At 36.7% G+C, this 20,406-nt stretch overlaps 1 protein-coding gene across 4 annotated transcripts in view; it reads right to left on the reverse strand.

The window, feature by feature from the left end:
- Positions 1-20,406, reverse strand: part of HEATR5A (HEAT repeat containing 5A) — a 96,753-nt gene that overhangs the window by 61,751 nt on the left and 14,596 nt on the right. For 3 of the 4 annotated variants that reach the window (XM_018065896.1, XM_018065897.1, XM_018065895.1), the window contains 10 exons: positions 19,709-19,894; positions 18,259-18,470; positions 17,232-17,340; positions 13,955-14,104; positions 13,123-13,297; positions 6,812-6,972; positions 5,311-5,566; positions 4,564-4,719; positions 2,917-3,167; positions 1,812-1,923 (listed from right to left, as the gene is read on the reverse strand). In XM_018065896.1, the coding sequence (XP_017921385.1) occupies positions 1,812-1,923; positions 2,917-3,167; positions 4,564-4,719; positions 5,311-5,566; positions 6,812-6,972; positions 13,123-13,297; positions 13,955-14,104; positions 17,232-17,340; positions 18,259-18,470; positions 19,709-19,834 (1,708 nt within the window). In that variant the 5' untranslated portion in view covers positions 19,835-19,894. The remainder of the gene's footprint in view (positions 1-1,811; positions 1,924-2,916; positions 3,168-4,563; positions 4,720-5,310; positions 5,567-6,811; positions 6,973-13,122; positions 13,298-13,954; positions 14,105-17,231; positions 17,341-18,258; positions 18,471-19,708; positions 19,895-20,406) is intronic. The other variant, XM_018065898.1, reaches the window with a different exon arrangement.

Below are 20,406 nucleotides of genomic sequence, written 5' to 3' on the forward strand. Positions count from 1 at the left end.
GCCTGTGCACCAAAACCACTGAAGCCTGCATGCTCTAAGGCCTGTGACCCACAACTACTGGGCTCATGTGCTGCAACCACCAAAGCCCATGCACCTAGAACCTGTGTTCTGCAATTAGAGGAGCCGCCGTGATGAGAAGCCCATGTACCACAACTAGAGAGTAGCCCCCACCTGCTGCAAGTAGAGAAAGCCCTCGCACAGCAACAAAGACCCAGTGCAACCAAAAATTAAAAAAAAAGGACACAGGAACCAACTAGCAGGGGCTCCCAAAGACAATTTGAGGATCAAAGGAATAATGACTGCAATGGACTGAAACACATAAATATATAACAATCTGTGAGTTTATAATGATACCTAAAAGCAAAATCTCACTCATCTTTGAAATTAGGACAGCAACACATTCTAAAAAGAGATAATAAAGTGAAAGAATAATGTATTTTTTTAAAAAGCCCAAGAAAACAATTAAAAAACATTAATTTTTTTATCCTTTTGATATGTTGAATACGAAATATGCACAAAACAGGATGCCCTAATCCCTTATATAAAGGCTCTCTTGTAGTCTTCTTCCAATGGGATTACCCTGTTTTGAAAGCTTTTGTTCATTAAAACATTATACTTATTAAGTACTTTATTTTCTTTTTTAATTAACCAAGAATAATCAATATGGCAGGCAGGAAACACCTAGACAGAAGTAAATAAAAGCTTGACCACATTATTCCCATCACATTGTGAAACCACTGTCTATGCCAGGGGCCAACAAGCACTTCTACTAAGGCCCAGAGAGTAAACAGTTTTGGCTTTGAAAGCCATACCATATCTGCTGCAGTTACTCAATTCTGCCACTGCAGGGCCTGAACATTAGAAACAATATGCAAACTAACGATGGTGGTTGTATTTAACAAAAAGTTTATTTATGCACACTGAAAACTGACTTTCATGTATTTCTCATGTATCACAAAACACTCTATTTTTGTTTTCAAACTGTGAAAAACATAAAAACCATTCTTAGCTAATGGGCTGTATGAAATAGGCGGCAAGCCAGATTTGGCCCATAGGCTGAACTCTGATGTAGTCCAGTAAGTCTTTTTAATCACCTCAAAAACATTACTTGAAGTGGCTCTTCATTTATGATTGCTTATTTTAATTGAGCTCCTTTTAGATCAAATTACTTCAGAGGTGTCAAAATGGTTTGCTGGTCAAACCCATCAAGTTTTATATCTTAAAACTAAACCAAACAGGTATAAAAAGAAAATTAGAGTATAGCTTTAATAAAGTCATAAAACTGAGTTTTAAAGTTATTGGATGTAAATATAATAGTCATGATCATAAAACAATTACTAATTTTTAAACAAATATAATTTAAACGTGCCCTATCCTCATCAATGTAATCACCTTATTAGTGTCACTGATTCTCAGAACAATTACAGAACTGGATTCACGGGCTATCATATGTTCTCTTGCCTATCTTTAAATTGTGGAAAAATTTTTTTCGTGAGGATAGATATGAACGATTTTTGGAAAAACCAGAGTTAAGTGTGAAAGCTGATCAAATTGGCTTATCCTAACTAAGGCTCATAAACTGGTCTTAAAGAGAATTTCAAATAAAGACATCTGAAAACATTCTGAGAATTAAATAAAAGAAGTATATGGTTTCTTACGGTGACTGCTAGGAGAAAAATTTTTATATGAATATTTAAATTCTGGTATATATCCAACTTTAAGTTAGTCTTATCAAATTATACATTAGAATATTTATATTCAGAAAACACCATGTAGTTTGTAGTTTTATAAGCCCTCCACAAAACTGTTACCTAAGGTCATCAGCGCAGCAATCAACAGCCATCCGGCCTGTGTGCGCTGAGCTGAAAGGCGACTGTTCTGAGCAGCAGAACACAGCAAATCCTCTGCTAACGCCATAATAATCTATTGATGTATAGAAGAAAACGGTAAAAACAAGTATATCAGTTTATAGGTAATGACAAATGGTAGCAACTAATAATAACAATCTCTTGAAAAATTCATTCTTACACATAATAAAAGTACATGATAAAAGATAATCATTCACATACACTATACCATAGGACAATGTCATAAAGGAAACAAAGAAAACGTCAGGTTCCCAGGATAAACACTGGTATATTAGACTGTACACAGCAACCCTAATTCTGTACACAGCAACCCTGTAATTCTTTGTAGAGCTTACATGAAAACATTGTACAACTGTTCAAGCTGCCTAAAATTTAAATTGACTTTTACTTTAAAGAAAATTTGATTACAGGAAACTCACTTTAAAGTTCTGCACACTACTGAGGCTGATAATAGTCTTTCCAGAGGTAGTATACTATATAACCATAGTTAAAAGTATTCAATAATTTCACAATGAAGCAGTTTCACAGCAGAGTGGGATTAATTTAAAATATTATATTTTAAAAGTCTAAGAAATAGTGTTTTAAAACAAAAGAAGGGAGAAATAGGATATTTCACATTTATGGATAATGTATGCTTATAGGATACATATGGGTTTCTCTGGTGGCTGAGATGGTAAAGATTGAGGGAGACCCAGGTTTGATCCCTTCGTCCAGAAGATACGCTGGAGAAGGGAATGGCAGAGCTGAATATATAACCCCACCCAAAAGAGAAAAAAGCCTTCAGGAACAAAGTATCTTACTAACTGGAGGTATTTCTAACAAAAGGCACTAAAACCAACTCCTGTTTAAGTGTGGATATGATATTTTTAACCATCCCTTCATTTTTCACAGCTATTACATTAATGATACTGAACACTAGGCAGCGCATAGCTGATAGCTCAGAAACCTGTCTTGAATGGTTCTTCCTGGGTGACACACAGGAAGACAATGATGGCTTTTAGGAAATGCTTGAAATGTCACTATCATACGTGAAGAATGAAATCGTTACCTTGCCCTTTCCATGAGGAATTCCTAGAGGACAATGTTTCACTGCTCCAAGCAGAGCTGCCACAGCAAAACTAAAGCCAGTCACTGCCTCGGGTGAAGACTTAAGCACAGTAAGCCTTTCGAGGCAACGATCTAAGAGTGGCGTCAGGTAGGAAGGCAGTGCCACAGCAATGCAGTGCAGACACCATGCGGCTGCTAGTCGAACGGAAATGCTAGGATGAACAGCAACTGAAATGACATTGTCGAGGATGCCTGCAAGGAGGGAATAAACAAACAATGACTCAGCTACAGAAATAAAGTTGTCATCAAAGAGCAAAAAGAGTAAGCGGCCACATGGATTTAATACATATTATCTTTATCAAAAGCCAGTCAGAATTTTAAAAATTAAGTGATACATAATTATAATTTTTTGTACCTAAGAATTACTTCTACTAATATATCACATGAAAATTGGCTTAAATTAAGTCAGTAGACAAAGGAAAGTTTTATTTCCTAAAGAAGCCAATGTTCTGCTTACTTGATCTGAGATCATTAATGTGGTACTAGAAATTAATAACAAAAACATGTTGAGAAGAAATGTCACATCTTAGGTCAGCTTCCTTTTAAGTCCTTTCTGGCATATTTATCTATGTAATTAGTGATTCTCCCTATCCACGATATAGCTCTTACCTGAGAACAAAATGCTGAACAAAATCAAGGCTTCACTAGGTCCCAGAAGACTACTATACCACTATGAAGACAATGAAATGCAAATGCTACCACCAGTAAGGAGAAAGTCTGTACTGCTACAATTCAACATATACCTTCAACATAACATGTAACAGTTCATGTCGACTGCTACCTAACCAATATATGCCCTACAATAAATTGCATACAAACCAAATATAATGTAAGCTCTAGGCAGCAGGAATTATGTATCACAGTCAAAGGACAAAAGCCATTAAAGATGACTTTAATAGTAATTACATAACAGAAGCCTGTCACCAAAGGCCTCGTGCTATATGATTCTATTTATATTAAGTCTCGTCCGGAACAGACAAATCCAGAGACAGAAAATAGATTAGTGGTTATCAGGGCTGAAGGAGAGGAAATGCAAAATGACTGCTAATGGGTCATTTAGGACTTCTTGGGGTGATAAAAACATTCTGGAATTAGACAGTGGTGGGGTTTGTACCACTTTGTGAGTACGCCGAAACCACTGAACTGTGTACTTTAAACCAGTGAATTTTATAGTATATGAATTATCTCTCAATAATTTTCAAAGAGAAAGAAAAGAGAATGCTTAGAAGACCTTTGAGGAGGGTAAATTACATGTACCATATAGAAACTAATACTTTCACTGCAGAGGAAAGATATAAGTTCAGGATTACTTCTCCATTTTTCCATGTTATCTTAAATATCTCCAGAAAGGGGGTTAGAGTAAGGAAGAGACCTAGAGAACAACCTTTAGCTACAAAAGCTAAAAGGAAAAAAAAAAAATCAAATATATACATATTTTATATAATCTTGATTATATATATCTTGTAAAATGACCCTAATAAATCTATAATAAATGAGCGATATGAAGGAGCTTTTCTTTCTTAGAGAAAAGTTGTCTAAAAGGAAAAGCGAAAACAAAGTATTCAGACTAGTCACAAGCAACAGATACCTGCACTGGAATCCTGTAACAAAGGTGCAGCTGTGGTGCCGAGACTGTGTATGAGATTTCCAAGTTCTTGTAAAGCACACACCAGCATATGCTGGCTGGCAGCTACATCTGCAGAGCCAAGCCGGGTTTCCAAATTACCATCACTCATTACAGCATCTGATAGAAATAGGAAAATTAACTAGGCATCGCTGTTTTATTAAAATGTTATTACAGGCAATAAGTATTAGGAGTAGAAACATATGAAGGTAAAAATTACCTCCACTTGATATATATGAAATCCTTGAGGCAGTAACTAAAATACTAAAATGGGACTTGCATCTACAGAGAAAGAACTGAACTAATATAACCAATTTAGTTCAAGCAAGCTGATTATAGATGCCTTATCACTCTTTTAGCAAGCGGCCCTGAAAGGGAGAACTCCATAAGCAGAGTGGACTTCGGACAGTAGAAGAACTGAGATGAACTAACTGTTTTAAAGAGAATGTATCTTAACTCGTATAGAGAGACTCTGAATTCTAAGGAACTATTACCCACCATCCTCTAAGATCAGGACATCTATATAATAGTTCTTATCAAGTTAGATAATTTATGTCTCATCTATCATAGACTGCTCTACTCTGAAAAAACTGACCTGTATTATAAAAGTAGCTTCTTTTGTATTAACATAATTATATACCAGTCCAGCTTTTCCAAAGGCACAATTTCTTTAGCACTGTTTTAAAACAGACTGTCTTAGGAGATCCATACCCATAACTTTCTTTAACTTCCAGATAGCCTGGCAAATATCCTTAGCAGCAGCAATTTGAGCCTTTTCTCCAAGAAGGCCTCCAACAGTAACTCGAAGGATAAATGAAACACAACGGCGACTGCAGACAGCATCAATCTGAGTTTGGGTGGCCTTAGGGTGTGACTGTGAAACCAGGCTTAGGATATGAGAAAGAAAGGCAGCAAAATTTTTCTCTAGCCATGCTCCTCCTAGTGTTGAAATAAATACCACGTAAGCCTAAAAAATAGAAACGAGTTTTATCTTCAGAATGAAATAATTTCAATTCTATATTAATGTTTTATCTTCGATGAAATATGCAGAATTTATTAATATTTTTTAGTTTTTCCTCATTTATGTAGCCATTTTAGCTATACAAATATTGTACAATTTTTTTCTTGTTAAGCCAAAACTGAAGTACCTAGTCTTTCAACTGAGATTTCATTTATGCTGCCTGTGTTTTATTTTGGTCAGACTTGCAAGGTTTCAGGACAGCCAGTGTAGCTAGCTAATCAGTAAAACTTGCCTGTGACTTTTCTGAACAAAGTATTCAAGCTCTCTAACCTTCTGAAGAAGAAAACCCAAATCAAACAAATAAACACAATGTAAGAATAAACTATGGTCTAATACCATAACTCTAAGAGAATTCAGTTCTAGAAAACAGAAAAGAAAGTTTATAGTGATGAATCACTATTCTTTATCTTCATGAATGTTAATGGTTTGCCTTACTCTAGAGATAGAGAGTAGTTATCTCATGTAATCTGTTTTTTAAAAAGTTTACAGTTATGCTGAGACATTTTATATTTTCATGAACTCTTAATATCATACAGTATAAAACGATGAGGATTATATGTGAATTAAAAAAACATATATGTGTGTGTTTGCTTTGAACCACAATGGCATTTAGAAAATAAGAAAATTCAAAGAAAGAATCCAAAGACCTCTATATTCTCTTATTCAAAGACCCTTTTCCCAAGGTTTAGCTTTTTAAGTTTTATTTAGAACCAAGAATTTAAGCCTTTAAGGAAATTACAATTCTGTAATCTTTAATTAGAAGTAGAAACCATATAAGATAGAAATATAATATTGCCCACGCTGAATATCATGTACCTAACAGCTTAAATCTGAACTCTATAAGCACACAAAAACACAATGGAAAACATGTGAAAACACAAGACACATGGAAGCCCAAGGCCTGGAAACAAACAAAAAAATGTTTACGTTTCAAAGGAAATAAACAAGTCTCCCATTATTACGAACTGAAAATACATTGCAATAGCCTATTTCACTGGCTTTGTATAAACAGGCTTCTCTCACTTATAATCTAGCTTTTTTATAAAGTATTTGGCCTCACCACATCCATTTATAAACATGAGAGCGTAAGTGGTGACCTAGCACAGTATCACGTCTGCCTGGAGTCAGATACTAAAACTTTCATCACGGGCAAGTAAGAATTAGATTTAGATACTGGTTTGTGATTCTAACCTGAGTAACTCCAACTCGAACATCCCTACTGACTGAACTGGTTCCTTTCAGCATATCTCCACTGGCTCGAAGAAATCCTGAACTCCCACGTAGAAACCCTGTTCCTAGTAATTCCAGAACTTCCTCCAGTGATACTCTGCGAATGCTCTGACGTGAGGCTGCTATAACAAAGAACAAAACAAAACATGTAATTTTGTTTTACAGACTAAATTTTAATGCATAATCTTGAACAGCACGTTAACAGAAAAGGAAATAAAACTAAAAATAAAACAAAAGGCAAAATTTACAGTACATTACACACAGTAAGACACAAAGTCACAAACGTGTTCAGAGGCCAAATCATAATGGACTCTGATGTACCATGTCAATGACATCTTAAAGTCTATGCCACTTTGAGATTATGACCTACTGCTCTCTTGCCCTCAAGTTAAAAGGCTAACAGTCTTCTAAAACAAGGGGAAACGTAAATAAACTGCCCTAGTTCTCCAAGAGTGAAAATGCTATAGGGGCTTCCCCAGCGGTCCAGTGGCTAAGACTGCATGTGCCCAGTGCAGCGGTCCAAGTTCAATCCCTGGTTAGGGAACTGGATCCCACACGCCGCAACTAAGATCTGGCACAGTCAAATAAATAAACAGAAAACACTTATACAACACATTGAAAATTCTTTTGAAATACTAAAAAGGCCAAAATTCATAATTTTATCTTTCTAAATGCTCTATAACTCTTAATGAAACTTTAAAGTAAACACCACATCATGTTGTTTAAAAATTATCAAATCCAAGTACAACTTTTGTTACATCCTCAGTCTCTAAAGAAATGAAAGCTAATATTTACTAAAACTTCTCAGTCAATCCTTCAGTTCAGTTCAGTTCAGTCGCTCAGTCGTGTCCGACTCTTTGCGACCCCATGAACTGCAGCACCCCAGGCCTCCCTGTCCATCACCAACTCCTGGAGTTCACTCAGACTCAGATCCATCAAGTCGGTGATGCCATCCAGCCATCTCAACCTCTGTCGTCCCCTTCTTCTCCTGCCCCCAATCCCTCCCAGCATCAAAGTCTTTTCCAATGAGTCAACTCTGCGTGAGGTGGCCAAAATACTGGAGTTTCAGCTTTAGCATCATTCCTTCCAAAGAAATCCCAGGGCTGATCTCCTTTAGAATGGACTGGTTGGATCTCCTTGCAGTCCAAGGGACTCTCAAGAGTCCTCTCCAACACCACAGTTCAAACGCATCAATTCTTCGGCGCTCAGCCCTCTTCACAGTCCAACTCTCACATCCATACATGACTATTGGAAAAACCATAGCCTTGACTAGACGGACCTTAGTCAGCAAAGTAATGTCTCTGCTTTTGAATATGCTATCTAGGTTGGTCATAACTTTTCTTCCAAGGAGTAAGCATCTTTTAATTTCATGGCTGCAGTCACCATCTGCAGTGATTTTGGAGCCCCAAAAAATAAAGTCTGACACTGTTTCCCCATCTATTTCCCATGAAGTGATGGGACCAGATGCCATGATCTTTGTTTTCTGAATGTTGAGCTTTAAGGCAACTTTTTCACTCTCCTCTTTCACTTTCATCAAGAGGCTTTTTAGTTCGTCTTCACTTTCTGCCATAAGGATGGTGTCATCTGCATATCTGAGTTTATTGATGTTTCTCCCAGCAATCTTGATTCTAGCTTGTGTTTCTTCCAGTCCAGCATTTCTCATGATGTACTCTGCATAGAAGTTAAATAAGCAGGGTGACAAGATATAGCCTTGACGTACTCCTTTTCCTATTTGGAACCAGTCTGTTGTTCCATGTCCAGTTCTAACTGTTGCTTCTTGGCCTGCACACAGATTTCTCAAGAGGCAGGTTAGGTGGTCTCGTATTCCCATCTCTCTCAGAATCTTCCACAGTTTATTGTGATCCACACAGTCAAAGGCTTTGGCATAGTCAATAAAGCAGAAATAGATGTTTTTCTAGAACTCTCCTGCTTTATCGATGATCCAGATGTTGGCAATTTGATGTCTGGTTCCTCTGCCTTTTCTAAAACCAGCTTGAACATCTGGAAGTTCACAGTTCACGTATTGCTGAAGCCTGGCTTTGACAATTTTGAGCATTACTTTACTAGCATGTGAGATGAGTGCAATTGTGTGGTAGTTTGAGCATTCTTTGGCATTGCCTTTCTTTGGGATTGGAATGAAAACTGACCTTTTCCAATCCTGTGGCCACTGCTGAGTTTTCCAAATTTGCTGGCATATTGAATGCAGCACTTTCACAGCATCATCTTTCAGGATTTGAAATAGCTCTACTGGAATTCCATTACCTCCACTAGCTTTGTTCATAGTGATGCTTTCTAAGGCCCACTTGACCTCACACTCCAGGATAGGCTGCAATAATTAAGAGGCTAGCTAGGCAGAATGTTTTAACTTTGTCTGCAGTTTGACACAGTTGAGTTTCTCCCTGTGAGTATCTCCTTTAAAAAAAAAATTTTTTTTTCACCCTTTCATTCTTCTGAGAAAATGATGGTCACAAGCTCTGATCCTCATTATCAACATAAGTCATAGGCAGTGGCAAAATAAACTTATGTTAATCCAAGTCAGCATTCAGAAAGCTAAGATTATGGCATCCGGTCCCATCACTTCATGGCAAATAGATGGGGAAACAGTGGAAACAGTGGCTGACTTTATTTTGGGGGGCTCCAAAATCACTGCAGATGGTGACTGCCGCCACAAAATGAAAAGATGCTTACTCCTTGGAAGGCAAGTTATGACCAACCTAGACAGCATATTAAAAAGCAGAGACATTATTTTGTCAACAAAGGTCCGTCTAGTCAAGGCTATCGTTTTTCCAGTAGTCATGTTTGGATTTGAGAGTTGGACTATAGAGAAGGATTGATGCTTTTGAACTGTGGCGTTGAAGAAGACTCTTGAGAGCCCCTTGGACTGCAAGAAGATCCAACCAGTCCATTCGAAAGGAGATCAGTCCTGGGTGTTCATAGGAGGGACTGATGCTGAAGTTGAAACTCCAGTACTCTGGCCACCTCATGCGAAGAGCTGACTCATTTGAAAAGACCCTGATGCTGGGAAACATTGAGGGCGCGAGGAGAAGGGGACATCAGAGGATGAGATGGTTTGATGGCATCACTGACTCAATGGCCATGAGTCTGGGTAAACTCTGGGAGTTGGTGATGGACAGAGAGGCCTGGCGTGCTGCGGTTCATGGGGTCACAGAGAGTAGGACACGACTGAGTGACTGAACTGAACTGAATCCAAGTCAAGATGAACAAAAAATAAATTTCTCAGCCTAAAGATGACACAGATGAAAATCTATACTGGTACATGGAAAGAAACATTAGCGAACAGTACGAAATCCATGCCCTCACAGATCATAAATTCTAGAAGAGAGACAAATATAACAAATGACGAACTGTCTATTAATAGTATGTCAGACAGTGATTAAAAGCCACACAAAAAAGTAGAGCAGATATCTTTTTTGTGCAGTGAGTTCTCTGGTAGGAGACAGGCCAGGGTGTGAGGATGGTGCAAGAGCAGAAGATACAGGACCTTGTCAATTATTATGATGATGATGTGAGTAAAGTGAGGTGCCAGTGGAGACCCTCAAGCAAAGCAGTAACAGCAGCTGTCACTTTGCTTCTGTGCTGAGAGAAGACTATAGAGGGGCAAAGGTGGAAGTAGAAAAAACCAAAACATTAGGAGGATTTAGTAGTACAACCAAGAGGTGATGGTAGCTTATAACAGGCTAGATCAAGGTAGTTACAACAGGAGTCTTGGTATATATACTTTTATAGTTTTTAAATTTTTTATTAGAAAAAATTTCAAAATCACAAAAAAGCTGAAAGAGTAAAATAAATTCTCATGTACCCTTCTCCTAGCTTCCATATCTTCCTTATCACTTTCTCATTTTTGAAGCCTACACATATGGCTAGTTGTAGTTACAGAAAAGCTCTCAATTGCGTAAGTAATGCTGTAAGATTTCTCGATACATAATATCAGAAAGAATGTCAGGTTTGATGTCAGTCTGTCCCTATATTGGTGGTATCATCTTTAAATACACGAAACCGGTGTCTGTCAATCTCATCAACTGTAAAATACCATTTTTCTCTTTATTATCACTATGCCACCTGTGTAGTGATACTTTAAGATGCTATAAATAAACTCTAACCCATTTCAGAATGCACTGAAGACTCTTATCTGCATGAACTATTCCTATAATGACTGCAAAAGGTCATTATCTAACATTCATTACTTCTAAATTTTTTGGTTGGCATTCCACTGTAAAAATAGACCTTTCCCTTCTCCTTTATTTACTTATTTTCATTATGGACTCATAGATTCCTTTTTTATTTAAGATGTTATAATCTATTTCTATCATTATTAATTCTAATATTGTCTTGGATTTGACCAGAGGAAGTGTCTTCAGAAAGCTGGCCATTGGATGTCCCTTATTTTTTTGGCATAACAAGAAGTCCCAGGCTCATTCTCAGATTGTTGTTGCCCCAACCATATAAGCCACTTCTCCATGGAGCCCCAAGTATAGATAGTTTTAATATTGATAAGCAGAATAGGTATTGAGTGTGAGAGAGATGATTCAAGGTGAATTTCCAAATTGCTGCTTGAATACCTACATGGATGAAGCTGTCATCAACTTAGATTAGCAAGACTGCAACTGCAAGGACAGCAGGAATATACATGTACATATGGGGGAGGGGAAATCAAACATTCACTTGGGACAAGTCAAAACATCAAATAGACATTCAAACAGAGATTTCAAACAGGCAGGTATGTATGAGAGTTCAGTGTCCAGGAGAGAAGTGTGGGCTAAAGACATAAATCCAGGAACCCCTGATGCACAGATGGTATTTAAGCTTAGAGACTGGCTGGGGTCACAAGAGTGAGCCCACATAAAGAGAAGATCAAGGACTAGGTTAATGGATGACTTCTTTGAGAAGATAAGGAAATCATTAAAGGCTGAAAAGGAATTTCTACAGAGGAGCAAAGAAAACCAAGGCAGTATGAGGCCCTAAAAGGCAAGTGAAAAGAGGATGAGAGGAAGATCAACTGAGTTAAATGTTGCTGAAAGCTGACTGCTGCTGTCAAGTAAGATAGCAGAGAACTGCCCACTGGCTCAGCGTGACTAAAAACTAGAATGGAAGCTGCAAAGGTTAGGGGCTTTTAATCTGTTCTGTTCAATAACACCTCTTACATGCTGAGAATAGTTCATGGCCTGATATAAGTCCTCAATAAATACTTGTTTATTTACTGAATAAATGATGAACATGGAGGTCATTGACGACCTTAACAAAAATAGTTTTTGACAGACAACTGGGGAAAAATCTTAACTGAAGTGTGTTTCAAAGAAGAGAGAAACTAAAAACTGAGTATCAAGAACCCCTCTGAGGAACTCTGCTGCAAAGGCAAGAGAAATGGGGCTCTAGTTGGCTGGGAAGACACAAGGAAAAAAAAATTATTTTAAAGATGAGAGGGGGAAAAAAAATAAAATAAAGATGAAAGGGGGGAGAAAAGCATGTTTTATAGGGAATGAACCAACAGAAAGGGAAAAGTTGATGTAGGAGAGGGGAGACTTCCTACAGCTATGTCCTCAAGCAGGTGAGCGGATGAGCTCTAATACATACTGAACATAAGGCTTTCACAGAAGATAATTCATCTTGGTAACAGGGGAAAAGTCTTGATAACAGTGGAGCATATGCAGATAGATGCTGGAAGGTGGTAGATTTAGTAGGGGGAGCCTATGGAAGACAGGCCATCAAATGAAAGTAATATAGGAGAAGATGAAGGTATGAACCTTTAAGTTCTCAAGAAGTAACTTTAAAAGATTCCATAAATCCCTGGCAACTTATCTAAACTGTCCAAATATAGCAAATTTCAAGTATCTTTGTTTGGAATTATTTACATCATTGCTCCCTTATACCAGTCTAGAAGATGGCAAACCAAATGTATGTACTCAGATGCACGCTGCTTAAAAAAAAATTCTCAAGAATCAGATCTTATTTCTTACTGAGTAACACTCCACAATTAACTTACACCAAAAAAAAAAAAAGGCCATGGTGTAGAGGAAGACAACGACTGAACAAAGCACATTTATTTAAGAGATCTTTTAAGTTTTTCCTCAGACTTTCCCTGAATTGTTTTAATATGAACTCTGAGGACTTTGAATGTTTCCAAACTAAAATCTGTATGATATTCTGCCTCTTTTCAGAAGTAATAATGGGTCCCAGTAATGCTACGTATGTTTGTTTAAGTCAACAGGAAAAAAGTTATGGAAGACATTATGAAAACAATTACATAAATTTACCTGCTCCTGGATGTTTAGAAATTATGGCTTTAGCCAACACCGTGCCTAGTAGTTTTGAAACTGAAATCCGCACATCATAATTGGAGCCTTCAAAGGATTTAAAACATAGTGTGGCTACACTGTCCAGGTCTGTACTCCACATAAAGATGGCCTCATTCTGAAGTTCAAGGAGACACTATTCAATTGGGAAAAAAAGAAATTAATGAAAAACAAAATACAAACGTCAGGCTCAGATATACATAAGTTGAAGAACCTATCAAGAGCTAACAAAAAGAATACACAAATCCAAAGTCTCTAAATAATGACTGCAGGGACAAGTGAATACTTACTAAAAGCCATAATAATTACGCTATAAAAGCAATGTGTCCACAAAGACCCATTTCTAATTCAGTGGGGTATGAAAAATGTCTTTAGAAGCTATCTGTTGGCTACGAGCAGTTGTGAGACTAATTCCAACATAAACACTGTCTAACCCACTATGTTAAGAAAGCATGATAAAAACAAAGGTCACTTTCAAACAACACAAACCTTACAGGTAAATTTTACACACCCATAGAGAGGAAGGACAGTGGAATGGAAGGAATACTTAGGAGCTGACAGCTTGACCTCCCCACTTCTGACAATGTGCTGCTAACTACTTTAAGAACCCTGGGAAATGCACATAAGCCTTGCAGCCTTCGTTTCCTCATATGTTAAAATGAGACAGTCTCACCTCAATACCAAGGGAGCAGCTCTGAGATCATGTAGCGGTTACTAGTGTTTTCACTGGGATTAACTGATTAAGTTGTCTTTATATTAATTTTTACAAATTCTGCTTATTAGACTGTTTTACCTTTGCAGCAGCACAACGAACAGCCATGGATCTATCTGTTAAGCAAGATCTAGCAGCTTTATAAACATCTCTGTGGCAAGGGGCAGCAGCAGCTCCCAGTCCATTCAGTATGTTTTGCAGACTCAACATAATCTCATAACGACCTTGTGACTATCAAAGAGGAAAAAACTTAAGGATCAGGAATAAAAACTCATTGTGAAAAACAGCATGAGCATTGAAATTTATCTCACATTTTAGAGAAATAGTAGGATTTTTATACAAACTAATCAACCTATTCTGACATAATTTCTATTTTATACAGTGTTTACTATTTTTTTAATGCTTCCTTTTAAAAAAAGCTTATGTATTTGAGCGCATCAGATCTTCATTATGGCACGCAGATCTTTCACTGTGGTGCAAGGATGCTCTAATTGTGGCACAGGTTCAGTACTTGAGGCACAAGGGCTTAGCCATTCTGCAGCATATGGGATGTTAGTTTCCTGACCAAGGATCGAACCTGAGTCCCTTGCACTGCTAGGCAGATCTTAACCAATGGATCACCAGGGAATTCCCAGTATTTACTATTTTAAAGTGCTATTTGTATTAATATATACTATACTACAGTACAATACAAATTTCACAGGGTTGACATGCAGACTAAATGAAATTATATGGAAGTACCAGGCATAAAGCTTGCATGTTGTTAAGCATTCAATAAATGGTTGTTATAAATGAGGTAACATGGTAAGAGTGCATGGTCTGCCACCTACTAGCTACATGTCTTTGGGCAAATCTGTTTCTTTATCTGTTAAATGGTTATTGTGAGGATCAAATGAATTACTACATGTCATTACTGCAGGTGGTGACTGCTGCCATGAAATTAAAAGATGCTTACTCCTTGGAAGAAAAGATAACCAACCTAGACAGTATATTAAAAAGCAAAGACATTACATTGCCAACAAAGGTCCATCTAGTCAAAGCTATGGTTTTTCCAGTAGTCATGTATAAATGTGAGAGTTGGACTATAAAGAAAGCTGAGCGCTAAAGAACTGATGCTTTTGGAGAAGACTCTGCGGTGTTGGAGAAGACTCTTGAGAGTCCTTGGACTGCAAGGAGATCCAACCAGTCCATTCTAAAGGAAATCAGTCCTGAATATTCATTGGAAGGACTGATGCTGAAGATGAAACTCCAATACTTTGGCCACCTCATGCGAAGAACTGACTCATTTGAAGAGACGCTGATGCTGGTAAAGATTGAAGGTAGGAGGAAGAAGGGGACGACAGAGGATGAGATGGTTGGATGGCATCACCAACTCAATGGACATGAGTTTGAGTAAAGCCCAGGAGTTGGTGATGCACAGGGAGGCCTGGGGTACTGCAGTCCATGGGGTCGCAAAGAGTTGGACACGACTGAGTGACTGAACTGAACTACTTAGAACAGTGCCTGACACACAGTAAATGTTCAGAATATTTTTATCATTTATTGGCCTGAGTATTTTAACTCAGAAGTTTAAAGTCTGGATTCAGATTTTAAAAGATCTGGGTGTGAATCCTGGCTCTGAACCTTAGCAATGATGTGACTTTAAACTGTTCTTACTTATTTCTTCAACTATAAAATGAGGATAAGGAACTTCCCTGGTGGTCCAGTGGTTAAGACTCTGGGCTTCCACTGTAGGCGGGCACTGGTTCAATCCCTGGTCCGGGAACTAAGATCCCACATGCTACATACCATGGCCAAAAATAAATAAAAATAAAACGAGGATAAGATGAATCCCACAGAGCCAGTAATTAAGCCCCTGTGGGGAAATCATTCACCATAGTGCCTAGCACAGAGTGAACACTCAAAAAATAGTACCTGTTTATATATCTCAGGAAGTTAACGCTACTGTATGTAAGCTAACATCAATATCATTTTCATAGTAATGTTATTAATTTTTGTTCAAAGGGGCATAATAGTGAGTAATTACAGGTAGACATAACAAAATGAGTCCTAATGGGAAACTTAACTTTTTTTTCAAATACTGCCAGTTTCAAACACTGTCTATCACTATGGGTGTATATCAAAGGTAGAAATCCCTTTTGATATCTCCAAAACATTGTGGTACTGATGAATCAGCTAAATCATAAACGTTATAAAGTGGAGGAGCAATAAAATACTTAGCAAGAACTTAAAATTTTCTGAGACTTATAAAGTAATTCTCTGTTAACCATGAGCCCTAAAAAGTATAGCTTTATCAATGGAGCTAAGAGAAAAAAAAAGTTAAAAGTGGACACACTTCAGTAAAAGAAAGTTTTTACAGACACGTCCTTTTAAATAAAACCATGTTTCTGGATGTTAACAATTTCTCCTCCTTAATCACCTTCTTCAATCTTTGTGAAAGCTACTACTGCTAAGAAGTAATCTGCTGAGTTGATTTTCTCACCAGTTTTATATTATGGATTTCACTTCTCTGTAAAGTTCTAGAATCAGTTACATTCTTCTTGAAATTTGGCATATTTTATATTTGAATTTTCCCATATTTTATCCTGATATAGTTAAAGGAAGGTGTGTGACAGGCCTGCATTTTTACAAATTTTCTACACTTCTTCAAAGTAATGTAAGAGTAAGAACTAGTGCGATTTTTTTAATATTTAAAGGTGCTGAGTTATCCTTAAATATGAGGGACCACAGATTTAAAATTTTTGATATACAAACATACAAATGTTTGAATCTCAAAATGAGATTGGTAAAACTTCAGTTGGCAAAAAATTACAGTATATCTTAGCAGTCTGATAAAGACAAAGGGTGTTTCACAATGGTAAATGATACCAACAAATCAGTGAGGCTAAGGCTGAGAATATATTCACCCCTGGCGATTAAAAGGCCATCCGGGTTCTAGTCAAGCTTATGTCCTTCACTCTCTTTCCTACCCTGATTTTATTCCTTACTCCCTGCTCATGCAGGGAGAATACTAATCCATGCATCACGTAGCCGGTCGTTACCCATTGTGTATCTGAACCTTTGGTGGCAAGCACTTGCTCTGGCACTAGTAAGTAGCATGAGATGGAAAAGGTGAAACAAGGAGGAGGAGCAGGGACGGGTCTGCCAGAAACACCTTAGTTTGTGTCCACTGGAATTTATCTGAACACACAAAATTTTACTGCATTATTATTTTTCTAATAAAGATTTAATATACAAAGTAGATAGGTACACAACCTAAAAATATGTCATTTATGGATATATTTACATATATACTAGGTATGCTTATCATAGATAAGGCTCTTTTATTAGCTCAAGAAACTGTAAAATCTGTATTTACCTCTGCACTCTTCATGGCTTTGAGAATATTCCCCACTGTATCAGTAAAGGTGTTACCTAATATTCTACCCAACTTCTTGTACAAGGAACCCAAACACACCACAGCAGCGCTGAAATGACATTTCAATTAGAAATCAGTCAAGAATAAAAAACATGAAAAAAAGGCTCTTAGGACATGTAACGATGACCACTTAATTTTATTTTTAAAGGATAAATTTCCCAGAATCTACTCCACTGTTAAGTCATAAGGAATGACACTGGAGTATCAAATGATTACATTTTCAATATAAGAATGTTAAAAAGATGTATCTTCAACTAATCTAAATCTCAGCCCAAAGATTCCATTCCCCCAAATTTTTTAATAGAACTGAGCTTCACATATTAGATAATCAAAGACAGTCTTAAAAAGAACAGTGTTCTCATCAAGTCTCAAAATTTTATGGAAAAGCATATTCTATCCTAAGCTAAAAACTAAAGCAATAAAAAAATTTCTATAAAATTAGTACTGTGCAGCCATACATCGTAAATAGCCTTCTCTAAACAACAGGTGATAAAATGAACTGAGTTCTATGGAGAAAGAAACTAAGTTGTTCTTTTAGGATCTTAGAATAGCATTTTTCTATATATTTACTATTAATCTTCACTACTAAGAACTAATAAACCAAAAGAACATCCAAAACATGAAGAATTTAACATACTTGTTCCTTAAACACTCAACTGCTAAAATATTAATCAGATGGTTTTGATTCCCAAATCTAAGCTTCACATGTCTAAACTTTTTAAAAGAATTGTTTCTCAATGGGAAAATATTAGATCTTTTCAAAAGCTACATATTTTTAAGAAAATGAGGAAAACAATTTGTATTCATTTTTATAATATCAAGTAGTTTAGTTCTTTTAAAAAAATTATTTTACTAAATACAGCTGATTAACAAGGTTGTGCTAATTTCTACTATACAGCAAAGTTTGAGTTCTTTATAAAAATGATACAACAAAGATTTCTTATATTCAGTTTCAATATTAACTTACAGTTTAGTGGGAAGATAACTTGGAGAATCATCTTTGCTTCGAATAAGATCATTACATTTATCGATTGTCTCATAAACAGAGAACGTGTCTCCAATACTATAAAGAAGGGCTAGATTCTTAGCAAGGAGTTTACGAGTAGGAGGCCCTGGGGAGCTGTTTAGCAAAGACAGGAGCTGTTCCACAAGAGTCTTCTGCTTCTCCCTTACATCACTCTACAAATGAAGTGAACAAAGAAGATTCTCATCAATGCAATTACATGTACTTCTCTAATATGATTTTGCTTTCATGTAATTAAGAATCAAAAGCCTCCAGAAAAATGAAAAATTATTTTAACTAAATATTACAAATAAGTTGGTGGCATAGTTATTACACCTCACAAGCAAGTAGTTTGCTGCACTGCTGGTATCTCCAGAGAATAAATTCTGGACCACAATATACTGGAGTCTGTCAACAAAGACAAGGGTTCCATTGCTTTTCTTTCTTCTTAGGTTTGAAACGTAGAACAAATTTATATCTTAACTAGTGTTTCTTAGTTCTTAAGTCCCTGCCTGATATATATCTGCATCAGTGAACAACCTATCACGAGAGCTGACCTTTTAATGGTTACCTGTTTTACTTAGATCTTTTTCTAAGTTAAGTGGGATTTTCTGCAGGTAGATGCCATGCTGTGACTCCATTTTACTTATCTACTCTCTAAAAAAGGAGGCCAGAATATTATCACAGTGGTAATGGTATTCAGATGCTTCCTGAGGCTTCAATTTTCACAATAAAATACTTGTTAATTCAGGCTATGGACCTTTGTCATTTATAAATTCTAAATGTCTCCATGAGTACTGTCTTTGCAACATTTTTACATTATGTAAGGTATTGTTATTCTGTATATAGGAAAGTATTTAGAAATAATGTAGCAACTCACATGGCTCTGTAAATCAATTAAACTTGGCAAAATGTTAACAGTTGTTGAATGTAGGGAAGGATATGAATGATTGGCTTTCTTCTCTGCAGTACCTATTTTATAAACTTTTAAGAGAGAATACGTTTACTCAAGACTCCTCAGCTCATATTCCCCTGCAAGAGTTCACACCTTTTTTTTATTAGTGAAATTCCCATAACATTATCTAGTGCAATACTGTTCCAGGACATCATGCACATGGAGGGACACAGGTAAGAAGATAACAATGATGAAATTTAACACACTGTGCTCTGTAGTTAGTTTTTAACATATTTTAAAATAATATTATAAATATTGGTTAATTTCTTCCTGTTCTTTCGAGCAGAAGAAACCTACTAGTTCACTGTAAAATCTTATTAAGGTCTAACCTTTGAAAGCTAATTTAGGTTATGCTGGACAGAACTAGAAAAGTAAACCAAAGGAATTAAACATTATCTGGCACTTAACAAAACAAAACAAAACAAAACCTTGTAAAACAGTTTTTGCAATTTTACTCACCCTGCTGGTTGCAACCAAGAGCTTCTCCAAATATCTCAACCAATCAAAAATAAACTCTGCCTTCTGAACTTCACCCAGTTGATTGTATGCTTCTTCATTCAGCAATAAGCTATGAGCTAATTCCATTCCTTGCAGAAAAGTCTCCTAGCTGGTCACGATTCTGCTCATTAAACTTTAGTCATATACCTACAATAAAGGAAAATAATATTTTAAAAGAAGAATGAAAAGGAATGCAATCACAATACTGGAAATCTTCCACAGAAATGCACAAAGCATAAACAAATGGAGACATCTTTCCTAACAGCCTAAAAGTGAAAATGGAAAATTCCCAATAGTAAACTTATTGATACAAAACCCCTTTTTCAGAGGGTAGATAGGCAGAACAGAGTAGGATTACTCATATTCATATGTCAAAACTTGCCAAACAAGAGACATTTCATTAAAATTTTGAAAATTTTACAGGTAAGATTACTCAAGTGTGAAGACTTTCAGTTTTCTCTGTTAACATAAGCACTTTTTCACTAAAATGGGTTGTGAGTACATATTCAGTTCAGATGCTCAGTCATGTCTGACTCTTTGTGACCCCATGAATTGCAGCACGCCAGGCCTCCCTATCCATCACCAACTCCCGGAGTTCACTCAAACTCATGTCCATCAACTCGGTGACGCCATCCAGCCACCTCATCCTCTGTCATCCC

This window comes from Capra hircus, chromosome 21 (assembly GCF_001704415.2).
Source record: "Capra hircus breed San Clemente chromosome 21, ASM170441v1, whole genome shotgun sequence".
Taxonomy (NCBI): Eukaryota; Metazoa; Chordata; class Mammalia; order Artiodactyla; family Bovidae; genus Capra; species Capra hircus.